General features: G+C 40.1%; 1 protein-coding gene across 1 annotated transcript; it reads left to right on the top strand.

Annotated features, from left to right (window-relative positions):
• The first annotated feature begins 315 nt into the window (after positions 1 to 315).
• On the top strand, positions 316 to 4,667 carry LOC307011860 (uncharacterized protein). The gene is made up of 4 exons (XM_079637923.1): positions 316 to 909; positions 1,612 to 1,639; positions 1,758 to 1,826; positions 2,581 to 4,667. The coding sequence occupies exons 1-4, from the start codon at positions 703 to 705 to the stop codon at positions 3,057 to 3,059; spliced, it is 783 nt and encodes a 260-aa protein (XP_079494049.1). The 5' UTR covers positions 316 to 702; the 3' UTR covers positions 3,060 to 4,667.
• The last annotated feature ends 10,568 nt before the right edge of the window (positions 4,668 to 15,235 follow it).

Genomic DNA, 15,235 nt, shown 5'->3' with positions numbered 1-15,235 from the left:
AAAGAAGAAGAAAAAAAAGGAAATTAAGTGTCTAACATGTGTTTAAGAAAAAAGTGTTACTCGGTTAGGGGTAGGTAGTGTAGGAGGGCTTTACTGTTCCAATAAGACAGCATCCATTTAATAATTTTACTAATTATAATTTACACATGTTGTTATTGCATACAGTTGAATGTAAAACAACACTGAGGTGCAAATAATATCTGCCAATATAAGTAGGCTATAAATAGCATCTAACTACTATTTACACTTATTGCAAAGAAATTTAATGAACTGATTCATTGCCTATATCACCAAATTCACAGACCATGTTTAATCAGACACTGCTCATGAAGCACTGAGTCATAGAGCATGACTTACTGTAATGGGGTGTCGAATGAGAGTGAGCGTCCACAGCATGACTTACTGAAATGGGGTGTCGAATGGTCTTACCCCGACATAGTAACACTGAACACGCAATACTAGATGCCGACGTAATTGTTTATTTGCTCAAGAATTTGGCACAGAGTCAAGCGCAGGTCTTGCGTGAGCAAAGCAGGAAACGACTGGATTGACTTGACCGAGAAAGCCTCGCGTTTTCAAGATGCCGAAACTTAACGTGTAGGCTGTTTGTTTTTGGGCGTTGAAGAAAACACGTGGGAGAAATAGCATATATAGAGGAGTCCGAGACGAGGGAATGAAGCGGTGCTTTTTTAACTATCCGTTATGGAGATGGGAAAAGAAGAGATTGCCGGTAAAGAGTACGTGGTTTTAATCGAGCCCGTGCCTCTGCCCGTGCCCGTGCCCCGTCTGAAGACACGGTACCACTCACTGCGGCGACAGGTATACTTCTTCCAGTCCATCAGCGTGCTATTCTGCTTCACCAGCTGCCTGGTCACGATCATCAACCACGCATACCCGTCGACGTGCAAGGTAATACGCATTCAAAGTCAACTTCAAACAGTCATGTCACTGCTTAGTGAGCCAGTGAAGTTTATCATTTGTTTTGCTGAATACAACGCCATACACCAAATATAATATGGTTTCATTCAAATCTTACATTCAGATACGTACATGGTAGCCTACCCGTTTTATTATTGATTGCAAAAAATATTAACTTCTAGGCTACTCTTAATTTATCTATTTTAGGTCTACTTGTAATGACTTCTAATTCAACTAATGTGTTTTCTAATATTACTTTTTTTGTATTAACTGGAATCCATACTAGTGTACTGCATATTGTATTATAGCCTACTAGCTAAGCCTGAAATAAGAACCTATCTAATACTGGTGGCATAGTAAGAAATAAGAACTAGTACCTTATTACTAGCTAAACTTGGACAGATGTCAGTAGGCTAGTCATGGGAACACATAGTTGTCAGAAGTTGATAACACAGAAAATAGGATATATGACTAGTAATAGGCTACCAACAGAATAAGTAGGCTACTATCTAATAAAGAAGTAATAATGATACATTACTAGAGTTATTGAAAAATACGTTGCTCATTATTTACTTTTTTGTATTGATAAAAAAAGTACAGTTATGCCTGAGAAAATCAATAGGCTACACTGATTAATTTAGGATTCATTGCATTTTTTATTAAACTGTTTACATTTGCTTTATATTTTCATAGGAAAATATAACTGAGGCACCTACATTTGGTGAGTTCATTGCTAAAGCTGAATTTTATTGTAAATATTGAATTTAGTGTCTTTCACATTGTGGTACCATGATGCATTATATATGACATCTTGAATATCACATTTTTCATCCATATAGGAATGCAGCATCAGGGCAGCGAAGCAATGGCCCCGAGACAGATAAACACGCCCATCACTCGTCTGATAGGTAAGAAGTAATGTATTAAGTGCATTAAGAAGTAATTAATTAGTAGGCGTACCGTTAAATACAAAACATAATCACCAATTCACCATTTGGAAACGATTAACTGTAACTAAGAGATGTTCCTTTAATCAGAAAACTTGCGCCTACTTGCTGTAATTTAGGCCCTGAAAAAGTAACTTTAAATAGACAGCATCTGTTTAAATTAGTTTACAATTAAATATTAAGTAGAGCTGCATGATTAATTATCAAAAAGATCATGACCTTGATTCAAACACCCATGCCATCCTATTCCTAATTGACAACGATTCAGCAATGCCTATCAAAACTTGGAGAAGTGCGATTATTCAAGTCATTATTTCTGTGTTATATAATAATTAAAATGATCGCAGAAGTACTGGGATAAAAATGTATAGATCGGAAATAAACACTAATGTCTATGGTAGAGATCGAAATAGAGTAAATCACCTTTTGAAAGTAACTTCACGCTTCAAATAATTCATTCAAATGAATTAAAAACGTTTCAATGAATTAAAAATGAAGTGTTATTTTGTTTAGTTGTTTATTCAGAATCGTCTGAGAATTGTGATCTCCATTTAAAAAAGTTTTTAGTGCTAAATAAGGAGTTTCACACTGTCATTGAGCAGGTGAAACACAGATATGTTTGAGCCAGATGTTAGACAATAATATATCATATGCAATTTTCATTCTCAAAAACATTTTTAGCTAAATGTATTCACACGTTTTCACTTCTCTCTAGTTGACAATGGTGCTTTGCCTAAAGACGGAGCTTTTAATAAAGAACAACCTGTGCCATGGCAGTTTAAACAAGAAAATCTGCCACCAAACGATATGCAATACTTGAAATTGGAAAACAGTACATCTCTGAGGGTCCTTCATGGCGGAATGTACAAAGTTTCATTGCAGATCACGTACAGAGGAACCTCTGAATGGTATGAATGGATGAACAACAGAGACGATGGTACCTACAACCTGCAGCATAACATTAAGCATCACACTGACCGATATAGTCAAATGGCCCTGACTCTGCTCACCTACGTGGAAACAGTGACATTTACATCCCCATACTGGAGGAAAAGTATGTTCTCTGAAGGTATTTTTTTTCTCGAAGTTGGGGATAGACTCGAGGTAGGGACCAACAGTCTGCCCCTTATTAATGTTGGAAACAATTTGGAACAAAGTACAGTCTTTGTGGTGTATCCTCATTTTTACACATGAGGAGAATATGGCGAAAATGGAAAACAAAACGAAAATTACATTCCCTCTGTAGCATAAAGATGGAAAGGGCTACCATGAATGATGTATCATATTCATTTGTCTGTGTCTAAACCAGTTCTTCTTTCAGCAGAATCATTTGGATCTCAGATATATTTGAGATATAATCAATAGCAGAGCCATGTACAGAACAAAAAAAATACTGTGGTACAGTGACTGTGTCACATGTTATTACCAGGGTACTTTGAAATATACTATGGTACTAAAATCCTTTCTTTCTAGGTTAGTTTTTCAAGAACAACATGTCAAAAAATAATAGAAAAAAACCTTTCTAATACCATAGTAGGCTACTTTTGGGTATTTGATGTATGTTCTGCTTCAAAGCTACATTTTAAAGCATTGCAATGGAGGAGAAATTGTACTGAAGTATTTTTGTTCTATTTTGATTGAATTTGTTCAAAAGATAAAACAATGAGTTTTCTTCCAGGTAAATATCAAAGCTTTGTGTGCACAAACGTATTGTATGTTATAATATTTATGTCACTGTAACCTTATTTAAGGCTTTTGTATGCTATTTATGTTCAGTAGTTAAGGATTTTGGGTTGCTAATGCAAAGGTTACAATTACGGTAACATTACGGTAACATTACGGAACGAAGAGAATGATCACAATCCTTATACTGCGGTGTTCCATGTTATGCTTTTCAGGTACATTGGGTGCTGTCATTGGAATTGGTATGCTATTACTTTTTGATTAAAAGAGTTAGCAGTGTCTTGAAATCACCAAATATCACATTTGTAATGATTTGCATGAAAGGTCTTTTATGTACATGAATACACCTTCAAAATGACATTATTTCTCTGGCCATAAAACATCAATAAATACTATTACATAAAGCCTGTGTCTCAGAAAATGCTTAATATTTTTCTGATGTTTTACACTATATCAGATATATTATGCTGCGTTTCAGAGATGCCCTGATAGCCACTTAAAAGCAGCCATTTGCTTGATATTTCATTTTATATTATAATTATATTTAAGGTATCTGATTGATATTGGAAAAGGGCTATATAGTTTATTTAAACTCTAGTTTCAAATGTTTTATCTTTGCTATATAACACCATATCATTAGTAGATTGGTCATAACTCCTGTCAAGTCATAACTGCTTTGACAGCATTTGGTGTCTGACAGATAAGAGATTAAAGCCACACTATATATTTGGCACTGGCAAAGTTGGCACTGACGACCAGTCAAATAAACATTTCTTACATATACATTTACATATACAAATATACATTTACGTTAGAAGAAAATTTGCATATTAGGTTAGGTTGTAAACCAATTAAAAACTATTTGCCAATAGGGTGCAGGGCTATCATTCTACACTTCTATTCAATACATATTACTTCAATGAGCTCATCGTTTCTGCCTTAAATACATTATTAGCTAACTGCGTGATTTCTGAAATACATAACTTAGACACAGTCACCTCTTATAAAAGATCACTCTAAATTGTAATGTAGACGCATGCATTTTCTGTAAAGCTGCTTTGAAACGATAGCCTATGTATTGTGAAAAGCGCTATACAAATAAAATGTGAATATTTTGACAAAACAAGTCTTAATGTCTTATTTTCTTCTCAGATAAATCTATCTTGTTTTAGACATTTAGTATATACTTTCCTCTAAAACAAATACTTTTTAGAAGTGATAGTCTTATTTGTTTTCCAACAATTTTAATTGAGAGTGAAATAATGCAAAGAATTTGTTTCATAAATCCATTCAGTAAAACTCAACTGTTTAACTTCCCAAACTAAATTGAATGTTCCTTTAAGGCCCCAACACTCACGGTGCAGTTCTTTTTAGTACCTTGCCTAAAAAAAAGTTTGAAATACAGGTATGTGACAGCGAACATCTGACGCCACCCACACTACCGAGAGTGACATTTAGATGAATAATGTAAATATGTGCTATGCGGTTTCCTCTCATTAACAAAATAAACACAACAAAATTGAGAAAACAGCAAGCATTAAAAAAATCAAGCATAAGAAAAGCATCTGATCATAGCAAAGTGGATATGTTTGCACGAGCTCTGCAATTCGGCACTCTAGTAAAGTCATGTCACATTGCTTAAAAACAGGCAGCTTTACGTAATAAAATGAACCCCATTTACACGGATCTGCGAAAACGACTACACACGCTGTATTCTGCTGCCAGGCCAATATATGGCGATAAAACTGTAGACTGAACGTAATACGCATGTGCATGACGTCATGTTATTCAGAGATTCACGTTTTTGTTGTTTACTTGGAGACCGTTTTCAAAAACGTGCACTTTGAAATCCATTTTCAGGCACCCAAAACGACGTTGTTGTGTAAACGAGCAGCCAAAACGCATACAAAGTTTTAAGTTTTTAGCTGAAAACGGTGTTGTGTAAACAGCCCCTTAGGCCCTGTTTACACGAGAACGCTCGCGGGTGAAAACGTAAAAGTATTTTATTGGATGTGCCTTTCGTTTACACGGCGACCGCGTTTTTGGGTCTTAAAAGCGCAAAAAAGTGAAACCACCCTCCAGAGTGGAAATCTTAAAAACGCTCCACCATCGCGATCCCGTCTAAAGGGTAAAAACGCAAAAGTCTGCTAGACAGTGAAGGCGTCGCGTACGCATTTACATCAGAGGCATGCGCAAGTACAGGAAAATAACAAAACATTATCAAACTAAAATATAGCATTTTTTCTTGACAAAAAAAAAATACAAAATTCTGTCACTTTTGAGCGACACGCGAAGAGCACCGAGGGTTAAAGCAGCAGCTTTACCGTATTAAACATGAAAAACAGTGTCAGCGTCTCTTTCACTTTCAGTGCTCCACATTGCCACCTAGCCGCCTGGAGTGCGTACTACATCGAATTTCACACACTTTTGCGTCACCATATGCAGCCAGATTTCCCCCCCATAACGCTCGTCTAAACGCTGAATAAGAAGTGATAACGCAACGCCACTTTTGCGTTTTCTCTTCAGATTGTTTCCGTGTAAACATAGCCTCAGTTGACATGTAGGTGGAATGTTTCTTATAGTCAACAGAATAAAGTGGACCATTAAAATGGAACCTTTAGACAAAATACCAAAAAAAGTAAGGTAACATGTAAAATACCCCAATGTTCAAAATTACACTGCACAATCAGGATCATGTGATCACAAAAGGCAAAATGACTTGAAACGGTCATGGGATAATGCAGCCTTTGCTAATTACCTCATAGAAAGGTCCTTCCTGAAGGGATCCCGTTGCTCATATTCGCTGGGAAAGACCCTGAATTCATACAGCAAAATTCTGCAGGCAAAATGCACTCATTTTAATAAGAATCTGCTCGATCAAGAATTTCTCCCCACACAGGTTTCAGATTCAACTAAGTTGAACTTTGAACACATTAATTCACTGCAATCACTAACATAAAGTTGCATTAGTGTCATACAAAGGGTAGAGATGATTTTAAGAAATCATTAATGGTGACATTACAAAGTTACATTTCATGCATATATACTGCATTTCTGTGTCCAGCCACAGACTAGATGTACATTCTCTGTTGCACTGTAAACTGAAGGCTTATTAAGGCTTATTAATGTTGTAAAGCGAAATCTTTAGTGGTTTTTAATTTAGTTAGCAATGTTTTAATGACAAATGACATAACCACACACAGATTTGCAGTTCTTCCTGTCTGATAAAGGTTTACATTGCCTGACACAGTGAACTGAGTAATTCTAAAGCTGATGTGTAAAAGTGACACTCCCTTTCTAGTGTAGAATGGCATGAGAGGGATTTAAAACACATGACTCAACAGGTGTGATGCAATCTAATACTGCTGTTGATGTTCTTTCAGGATTGCTTTTGCAGACTATGCTATTTGCTACCATACACGATTAATTGTTAATAGTTGGTTAATATAAGTTAGTGGGGTTTTTTTCACGGCATGTTTGAGCACTTACAGGTTTGATCTTTGAACAAACAAAACTTAAAGGTGCAGGTGCAATTTCTGGTAATAAATTGTTTCATTTGATTATTCTAACTGACTTTGACATTATTTTCATTATAGTTAAAAATAACAGCCAAACATTCGCCCACATTTAATGATGCACAGATATCATTAAAACCTTTTCATTTATGGAGTCAGATGAAATAACGAGAAAATCCATGTGAGAAAATGTGTTCCATTTAATCTTGTTGTGTTGCGTAAAAGGAAAGACAATATTGCGGAAAGACCTTCACCCGCTGATCGACTGCCCTCATTGGTTCGATTTAGCCGGGCCTTACAACAGTGTCAGTACTCAGAAATCGCGTACTGTCCCTTTAATATAGAAATATACATAAAACATGCATGAAATTTACGACAGTGTTATATGTGGGATTGGGAAGCATATGTGAATGAGCAAATACCTGAAATTAGACAATAATGACAGGAAATAACTATCACATGTGACCACCACTCCTCCAGAAGTTGTAAAAGTAATGTGAAATAAAGTAAAAAATTGATGAGTGGCAATAATTCAGGATTTTTTTTTTTTGCAGTTAATGGTGATTCGAATCACAGATAATGCAGATAAGTGAACACCATGAGTTTTGGTAATATTAAAGGTTCAATAAAGAACGTTGGTAACCAAAACGTTTCGGTTGTTTTTTTGTTTTTATTCTCCATTCAATAAAAGTTCTTTAAAATATCTTCCTTTAAGTTCCACAGAAGAAAGAAAGTACAGAAGTTGGACTACCTCGCCCAAGTTAAGTTGACAGCATAATAACTTTTCTTGAGCTTTGTATAAAAGTTTTTGAAAACCATGTGAAAACCAACATGAATACAAAGAGTAGGCCTACAACTCGGCACATCTATTTGAAACTATGTACGCATGTAAACAGTTGTAACAAGCAGTTAGATAAAAGTTTTTTAAGATTCCTTTAAGATTTTCCCATTTAAGTGTGTTAAGTGTGTAAAAAAGAGATCACTATTTCTGGCTACAGAAACTAAACTTCTGATCATCCAATGCTCTGGATTCTGAACATTGTTTTCTTTTTCAGGAAATGTACACCTACGATTGTTTGATATAATCAAAGTACTTCCCTTTATTGTACTCTTGAAAGAAACTAGAATGAGTGAAACCATTACTCGGCATGTCACTGTGTGTAGGTGTTACAGTAGGTTAGGTTGCATAATAATTCTAGTCCTGTTCTTTGTCCAGCTAATATAGTCTGTGGGGATTCCCCATTTCATACTAGAAACACCAGGTATGTTTGGTATCCTTGTGAGAATGATGAAATAGTTTTGTTGTAGATATTGCATCAATATTCTTCTATGTAGTTTTAATGCACCATTTTTTTTTTACTTTGCACAATTCAAATGTGATTTGTTTTTTGTTTTTGTTTTTAAATATGAAAGGGAATTATAAAGTACATATGGTATTTGGACAGTTTATCTTACAAAATAAGATAGAAAGTGTGATACTTGCACAGCTCTTTACTAGCTGGCCTCTTTTACAGTATGACTCTTTTTTTGAGTGATATCTATCTGTGATATTCCATATGTATCCGCTACAAATTAAAGTTGTTTGGAAATTTACAAATTATCTCTGAACAGTGTAAAATAAGTACAAATAGTTATGTTGTTATTATGGCCCTCTAGGATGCATTTTAACAGTATGTTGTAACCCTTAGAAAGCATATACATCGGCTTTGTACATTAATTTATTTTGGTAATCAAATTTTTTAACAATTTTATTTTTTAATAATTATAGTATTTTATGTGCATGCAGAATATATCTAATACGTGGTAATTTGGTAAGATATTTGAATCTACAGTGACTGTCATGTCACTTTAACCAAAAAAAGAAAGAAAAAAAAGAAAAAGAAAACCAGAGATGAAACTGCAGGATAAATTTGTCCTTTCCTGTCTAAATAGTTTTTTTCTATGTAAATACAATTGAATATTATGCATACTCCTTTCTGTGGTGAACATTATACTCAGTGAAACTTAATTTCTCAAAGAGTTATAAGAGTACAGTATCAGTGACACTTCCTAGTAAAGGAAGTTTGAAATTTGTAGGATCAAAGAAGTCTTAGTGCACTAGTGTAAACTACTATCTAGAATTCTTGTAATTCTTGTGTAGGTGTGAAAATGCAGTTAGCTCAGTCATGTTAAAGGATGCCACATTTCTACAAGCAAGCAAGCCCACATTTTCTTATTTAATGAGATTCTAAACAAGCCCAATTTCTAGAGGATATTCTATCCTTTAATGATGAAATGCATGACAGAAACTACAATTCCTTCCTTAACATGACCCTGAAACTGTCCATAAACATCAGACACCGCTGGTGTGCTATTCAGCTGCAGTGATCAGTGACCCCGCCCACATGCACACACACACACAATGCAAGATGAGACGAAAGGAGACAGTAAATTCATAAACCGTGAGAGTAACCCTATTCATGGGTTCTGAAGCGCCTCTGGCAGCGCCTCTTCCTGGCGCTCCCAGAGGAACCTACCTGTTGATTTTAATCATCAATAAGGGTGTGATCCAGAATGTCCCTAGCAGGAACCCAACTTCTCTCCTCCAGACTGTAACCTTCCCAGTCCACCAGGTACTGGAATCCGCGTCCCCTCCGTCCCGAGTCCAGAACACGATTGATCGAATGCGTAGGTTCCCTCCCCGTCTTAGAGTCGCGGCGGTGGGGGAACCGGGGCCGGCGGATTAAGGTGAGAACGAAAAACATGTTTCAATTTGGAGACATGAAAGGTGGGGTGAATTCTCCTGTACGCAGGAGGAAGTTTGAGGCGGACTGTCACCGGACTAATGATCTTGGTGACAGAATTTGGGAGCTAGCTTATTAGACATGGAGCGGAGCGGAATATTCTTGGTAGAAAGCCTCACTTTTTGACCCACGACGTATATGGGAGGCCTTGACCGGTGGCGATCGGCCTTAGCCTTAGTCCCAAGGCTAGCCCACCTGGAGCAGAGTCTCACGGGCTCTGGTCCATGTGCGGTGGCACCTCTGGATGAAGGCGTGAGCGGAGGGGGCCGCGACTTCGGAATCCAGACTTGGAAAAATTGGTGGCTGGTACCCTAGACAACACTCAAACGGAGAGAGGCCCATGGAGGACACTGGTAAATGAGTTATGTGCGTACTCAACCATAGAAAGTTGTTGGCCTCAGGATGAAGGATTCTTGGACACCAAACATCGCAACACTCTCTCCAAATCTTGGTTGGCTCGCTCGGTCTGACCATTGCTCTGGGGATGGTAACCCGAAGACAGACTGACTAATAATCTACAGAACTCTTGCCAGAATTTGGACACGAATTGGGGCCCCCTGTCGGAGACCACGTCCATCAGGAGGCCATGTAAACGAAAGACGTGATCTACAACAGCCACCACTGTCTCCTTGGCTGAAGGCATAGGCGTAATTTGCGGGTGGGACGGGTGGGACGTGTCCCCACCACTTTTAACCAGGGTCGATATTGTCCCCACCACTTTTTAAAGCATCTCGGGGCACGAATGTACCAATACAAATAAATAAAACATCTCCAGTTAACTAGCAGAGCTTTCATTTCGTTCGTTTGTTAAATAAGAGATCTAGCGCTGAAATGTGTTTTTTTTTTTTTTTTTAATGAAGTGATCAAAGTGCTCGTTGCGGCTGCGATCAGTGGCGCGGATACAGTCTTCACTCGGACGCGCGCTTCAATCCATTTAGGAGACTATCAACACAAACGTGTCCCTGCTTGAAATACAACCACTGATGAACATATTCGGTTTTGATGAGAAAAAAAGACTATATGAGAAAAAAAAATATAGACAAGTGCGGATTAGAACCCAAAACTTCTGACACACTTGGTGAAAGTTCTACCACTGGACCATTAAGGTACACGTTAAATTGGCGGATCTATGTATTTATTCACGCGTAAATTCTCGCCACTGACATTTATGAAGCAGAATAGTGAATTTGAAAACTTAAGGCTTTCTTCTTCATAAAACGAGTCAGACATCATCACATTTTTGTATACATTTTTCATTTATTTACATTAGTAAGCTACAGGGCATTGTCTTTCAAAACATGACCTGCGCAAAAGAGGGAAAAAAATGAATGCGTCATTGTACCCAGCACTTCTGAAAATGCACTTCCGAATGCGTCTCTGTCCCCAGCACATTTCAAACCAAACTGACGCCCAAGGCTGAAGGTAATTTGGGCAATGGGATGAAATGTGCCGCCTTCGAGAACCAGTCCACTACGGTTAAAACAACCGTCATGCCATTAGAGGGCGGGAGGGCGGTGACAAAATCTAGCGCTATGTGGGACCAGGGTCTCGAAGGGACTGTCTGTCATACTGTCATACTGCGGATGGAGTAGCGTCTTACCCATGGCACAAATTGAGCAAGCCAAAACAAAACTGCGAATGTCGCGAGCCATTAATGGCCACCATAATTGTTGCCTTATTAAACAGCTAGTCCGGTTTACTCCTGGATGACAGGCGATGTTGGAGCAGGGACCCCATCCTATGACTTCGGACCGTAACTCCTCCGGAACAAACAATCGACTCGGTGGGCAATCGGGTCCTTAGAATCGTTACCCCTTCTAAGGCTGACTTGACCTTCGATTCGACCTCCCATGTGAGTGTGGAGATAACTATCTTCTCGGGCAAAACGCACTCGGGAGTAACCGGGCGTTCGGATGGATCAAAAATGCAAGATAAAGAATCAGGTTTGATGTTTTTGGATCTAATATATTCAAGGTTCTTTTGATCGGTCCAAACGATAAAAGGTACTCCCGACCCCAATAGTAACAATAATAATTAGTTACATTTATATAGCGCTTTTTCTGAGACCTCAAAGCGCTTTACATAGAAGGGGGGAATCTCCACAACCACCAAGAATGTGCAGCATCCCCTTGGATGATGCGACGGCAGCCATATTGCGCCAGAACGCCCACCACACACCAGCTTACTGGTAGAGAGGAGACAGTGATGAAGCCAATCAGTATATATATATGGGGATGATTAGGAGGCCATGATGGGCAGAGACCAATGGGCATATTTTGGCCAAGATGCCGGGGTTACACCCCTACTCTTTTTCGAAGGACATCCTGGGATTTTTAATGGCCACATATAGTCAGGACCTTGGTTTAACGTCTCATCCGAAGGACGGTGCTCTTTGGCAGTATAGTGTACCCGTCACTATACTAGGGTGTTAGGACCCACACAGACCACAGGGTGAGCGCCCCCTGCTGGCCTCACTAACACCTCTACCAGCAGCAATCTGGATTTCCCAAGAGTCTCCCATCCAGGTACTAACCAGGCTCAGCCCTGCTTATTTTCAGTGAGTAAACGGTCTTGGGCTACAGGGTGATATGGCTGCTGGTATAAATGACGCAATATCGCCACTCCTCCAACGCTAACTTGACGGCCAACAACTCTCTGTTACCAATGTCATAATTACGTTCGGCAGGTGATAAACGGTGGGACAAAAACGTGCATGGGTGCATCTTGTCGTCTGAGAAAGAACGTTGGGATAGAACTGCACCTACCCCCACCTCTGACGCGTCGACCTCCACCACAAACTGACGTGAGGGATCAGGGGCGACTTAGATGGGAGCCGAAATGAAGCGGCTTTTGAGGTTGACGAATACAGCCTCGGCTGTATCAGACCACCTGAACGTCGTTCTGGGGGAGGTCAAGGCAGTCAGAGGTGTGGCTAGTTGGCTGAAATTGTGAATGAAACACCGATAGAAGTTGGCGAACCCCAGAAACCTCTGTAGGGCCTTACGGGAATCTGGACTTGGCCAATCTACCACAGCCTTAACCTTGACAGAATCCATACTCACTCCTTCAGAAGAGACAATGTAACCTAGTAAAGGAACAGACTGTGCATGAAAAGTGCATTTCTCTGCCTTGACAAAAAGCCCATTCTCTAGCTGAACGTGTTCCTGGAGAGACAAAGAAAAAATCTATATGTCATACAGGTAGACATATATGAACTGATCTACCATGTCTCTCAACACGTCATTGACGAGTGCCTGGAAAACCGCTGGGGAGTTGGATAGCCCGAACTGCATAACCAAGTATTCAAAATGGCCCCTGGGGTTGTTGAACGCGGTTTTCCATTCATCCCTCCTGATGCGAACCAAATGATAGGCATTACGTAAATCCAATTTTGTGAAGAGGGAGGATCCCTGCAACCGGCTGAAGACATCAGCGGCAAAGGATAAGTATTCTTTACTGTAATGTTGTTCAACCCTCGGTAATCAATACACAGTCGCCGAGAGCCGTCCTTCTTCCCCATAAAAAAGAAACCCGCCCCTGCTGGAGAAGAAGAAGGGCGGATGAATCCGGAGGCTAGAGAATCAGAAATATATTTCTCCATGGCCTCCCTTTCCGGAACAGAAAGTGAGTAAAGCTTGCCCTTAGGTGGAGACTTAACTGGGAGTAAATCTATAGCACAGTCATAGGGACGATGCGGAGGGAGAAAAGCAGCACGGGACTTACTGAACACCTCCTTCAGGTCGAGGTACTCTGTGGGCACGTTAGATAAATCCACTGCCTCCTCCTGAAAAACAGAACTAGACACAGACGAACATGCAGACACAAGACAAGACTCATGACATTGAGTGCTCCAAGATGAAACAGAATGGTGTCCCCAGTCAACCCTGGGGTTATGTTGGACCAGCCAAGGGTGACCGAGGACAATGGGAGCCAGGGGTAAGTCCAGGAGGAGAAATGACACTTGTTCTGAGTGGTTGACCGGTGAGTGTACTGACTGAAATGGTGTTCTTGAGAGAGGTGACGGGTATCTTGAGTCTCTGTGCTAGTGTATAGTCCATACAATTTCCCTCCGCCCCAGAGTCCAGAAGAGCCTGACAGGTGTGGGACCGGGCTGCCTAAAGCAGTCTTACCGGTAGGAGAGTAGAGGACGATGTCTTACCGACGGAGATCCCGCCCGACAGTAGCCTCCTGTTTACTGTCGAGCTCAGTCGTGAAGGGCAGGTCTTCAGGAAGTGTCCGGCTCCGCCGCAGTAGAGGCACAGACCCCTGGACCTCCGTCGTTCTCTCTCCTCCCGGGAAAGCCGAGCTCTACCCACCTCCATGGGCTTGAGATCGAGAACGGGGCTGGATCGCCGGCGCTGGCCTGAGGGCATCCGACGCTCACGGAAAGCTGGGCTGTCCTGGTTCGTTGCTCCAGTCGGTATAGGAGAGCGTCCACCTTCAGCGCCAACTTGATGAGTCCATGAAGATCTTCTCTAGGATGCAGTCAGCCAGCCCATGCAGGAACATATCCCACTGCGCTTCCTCGTTCCAGTGGCACTCGGCCGCCAGGGTTTGAAAGTCGATTGAGTTCTCAGACACCCAGCGATTACCTTGGCGAAGGTCAGCAAGTTGACGAGCTGCCTCCCGTCCAGCAACCGCCCGGTCAAAAACACGTCTCATCTCTCTCGAAAGTGCCTGGAACGAGGAACAGCATAGATGTTGGTTTTCCCACACCATCCTGACAGTAGTGTGAGCACAAGAGCCACCTTGGATTCCTCCGTGCTGAAAGTCTGTGGTTGGATGGATAAGAACATGGAACATTTAGTTAAAAATGCTCTACAATAGTTCAGCTCACCAGAATAAGACTCTGGGGTAGAAAGGCGCGATTCAGGTGGGTGGCTGGATGCTGGTAGTGTGAGGGGAACAGGCGGTGGGCTGGGCGCAGTGGAACAAACTAGATGTTCAAGCTGTTGGGTGAGTTCGGACACCTGTGCTACAGAGGTTTTGTACTGCTCGTCCAGTGCTGGTCAGATCTACCTCCTGTAGATTTGAGTTTTGAGTTTGAGTTTATTCACAAATACCACAGCATTGCAATAATAATACAGTCGTAGTTGTACATTCATTTGGGTAAATGCGAATGGGTCCCCCAATGAAGCTACAAAAGCGTATAATTTGGGGCCCATAATTTACATGAAATAAAGTAATTCAAGTAAGGCAGCAGTCATCACCAATAACCAAATGATTGATGAAAGTGTGTTTATGTCAAAACGCACCAAGACATACATATAATACATACCTACACATACACTCATGCACATACAATCATACTCATACATCCCAGTACTCCATGAGAAATACATTTTATACTAAATATTGGTTAATAAATAATATTTTTTTAATTGTTTCT

This window comes from Phoxinus phoxinus, assembly GCF_949152265.1.
Source record: "Phoxinus phoxinus genome assembly, chromosome: 15".
In the NCBI taxonomy this organism is placed as follows: domain Eukaryota; kingdom Metazoa; phylum Chordata; class Actinopteri; order Cypriniformes; family Leuciscidae; genus Phoxinus; species Phoxinus phoxinus.
The sequence above is the reverse complement of the archived record's forward strand: the minus strand, read 5'-3'. Positions and strand labels throughout refer to the sequence as shown.

What these genes read in the sequence shown, in the direction of transcription:
- LOC307011860 (XM_079637923.1), top strand. Translation starts at nt 703, where the DNA reads ATGGAGATGGGAAAAGAAGAGATTGCCGGTAAAGAGTACGTGGTTTTA. An exon ending in AACTGAGGCACCTACATTTG is followed by an intron (nt 1,640 to 1,757) that starts GTGAGTTCATTG and finishes TCATCCATATAG; the next exon opens with GAATGCAGCATCAGGGCAGC. An exon ending in GCCCATCACTCGTCTGATAG is followed by an intron (nt 1,827 to 2,580) that starts GTAAGAAGTAAT and finishes ACTTCTCTCTAG; the next exon opens with TTGACAATGGTGCTTTGCCT.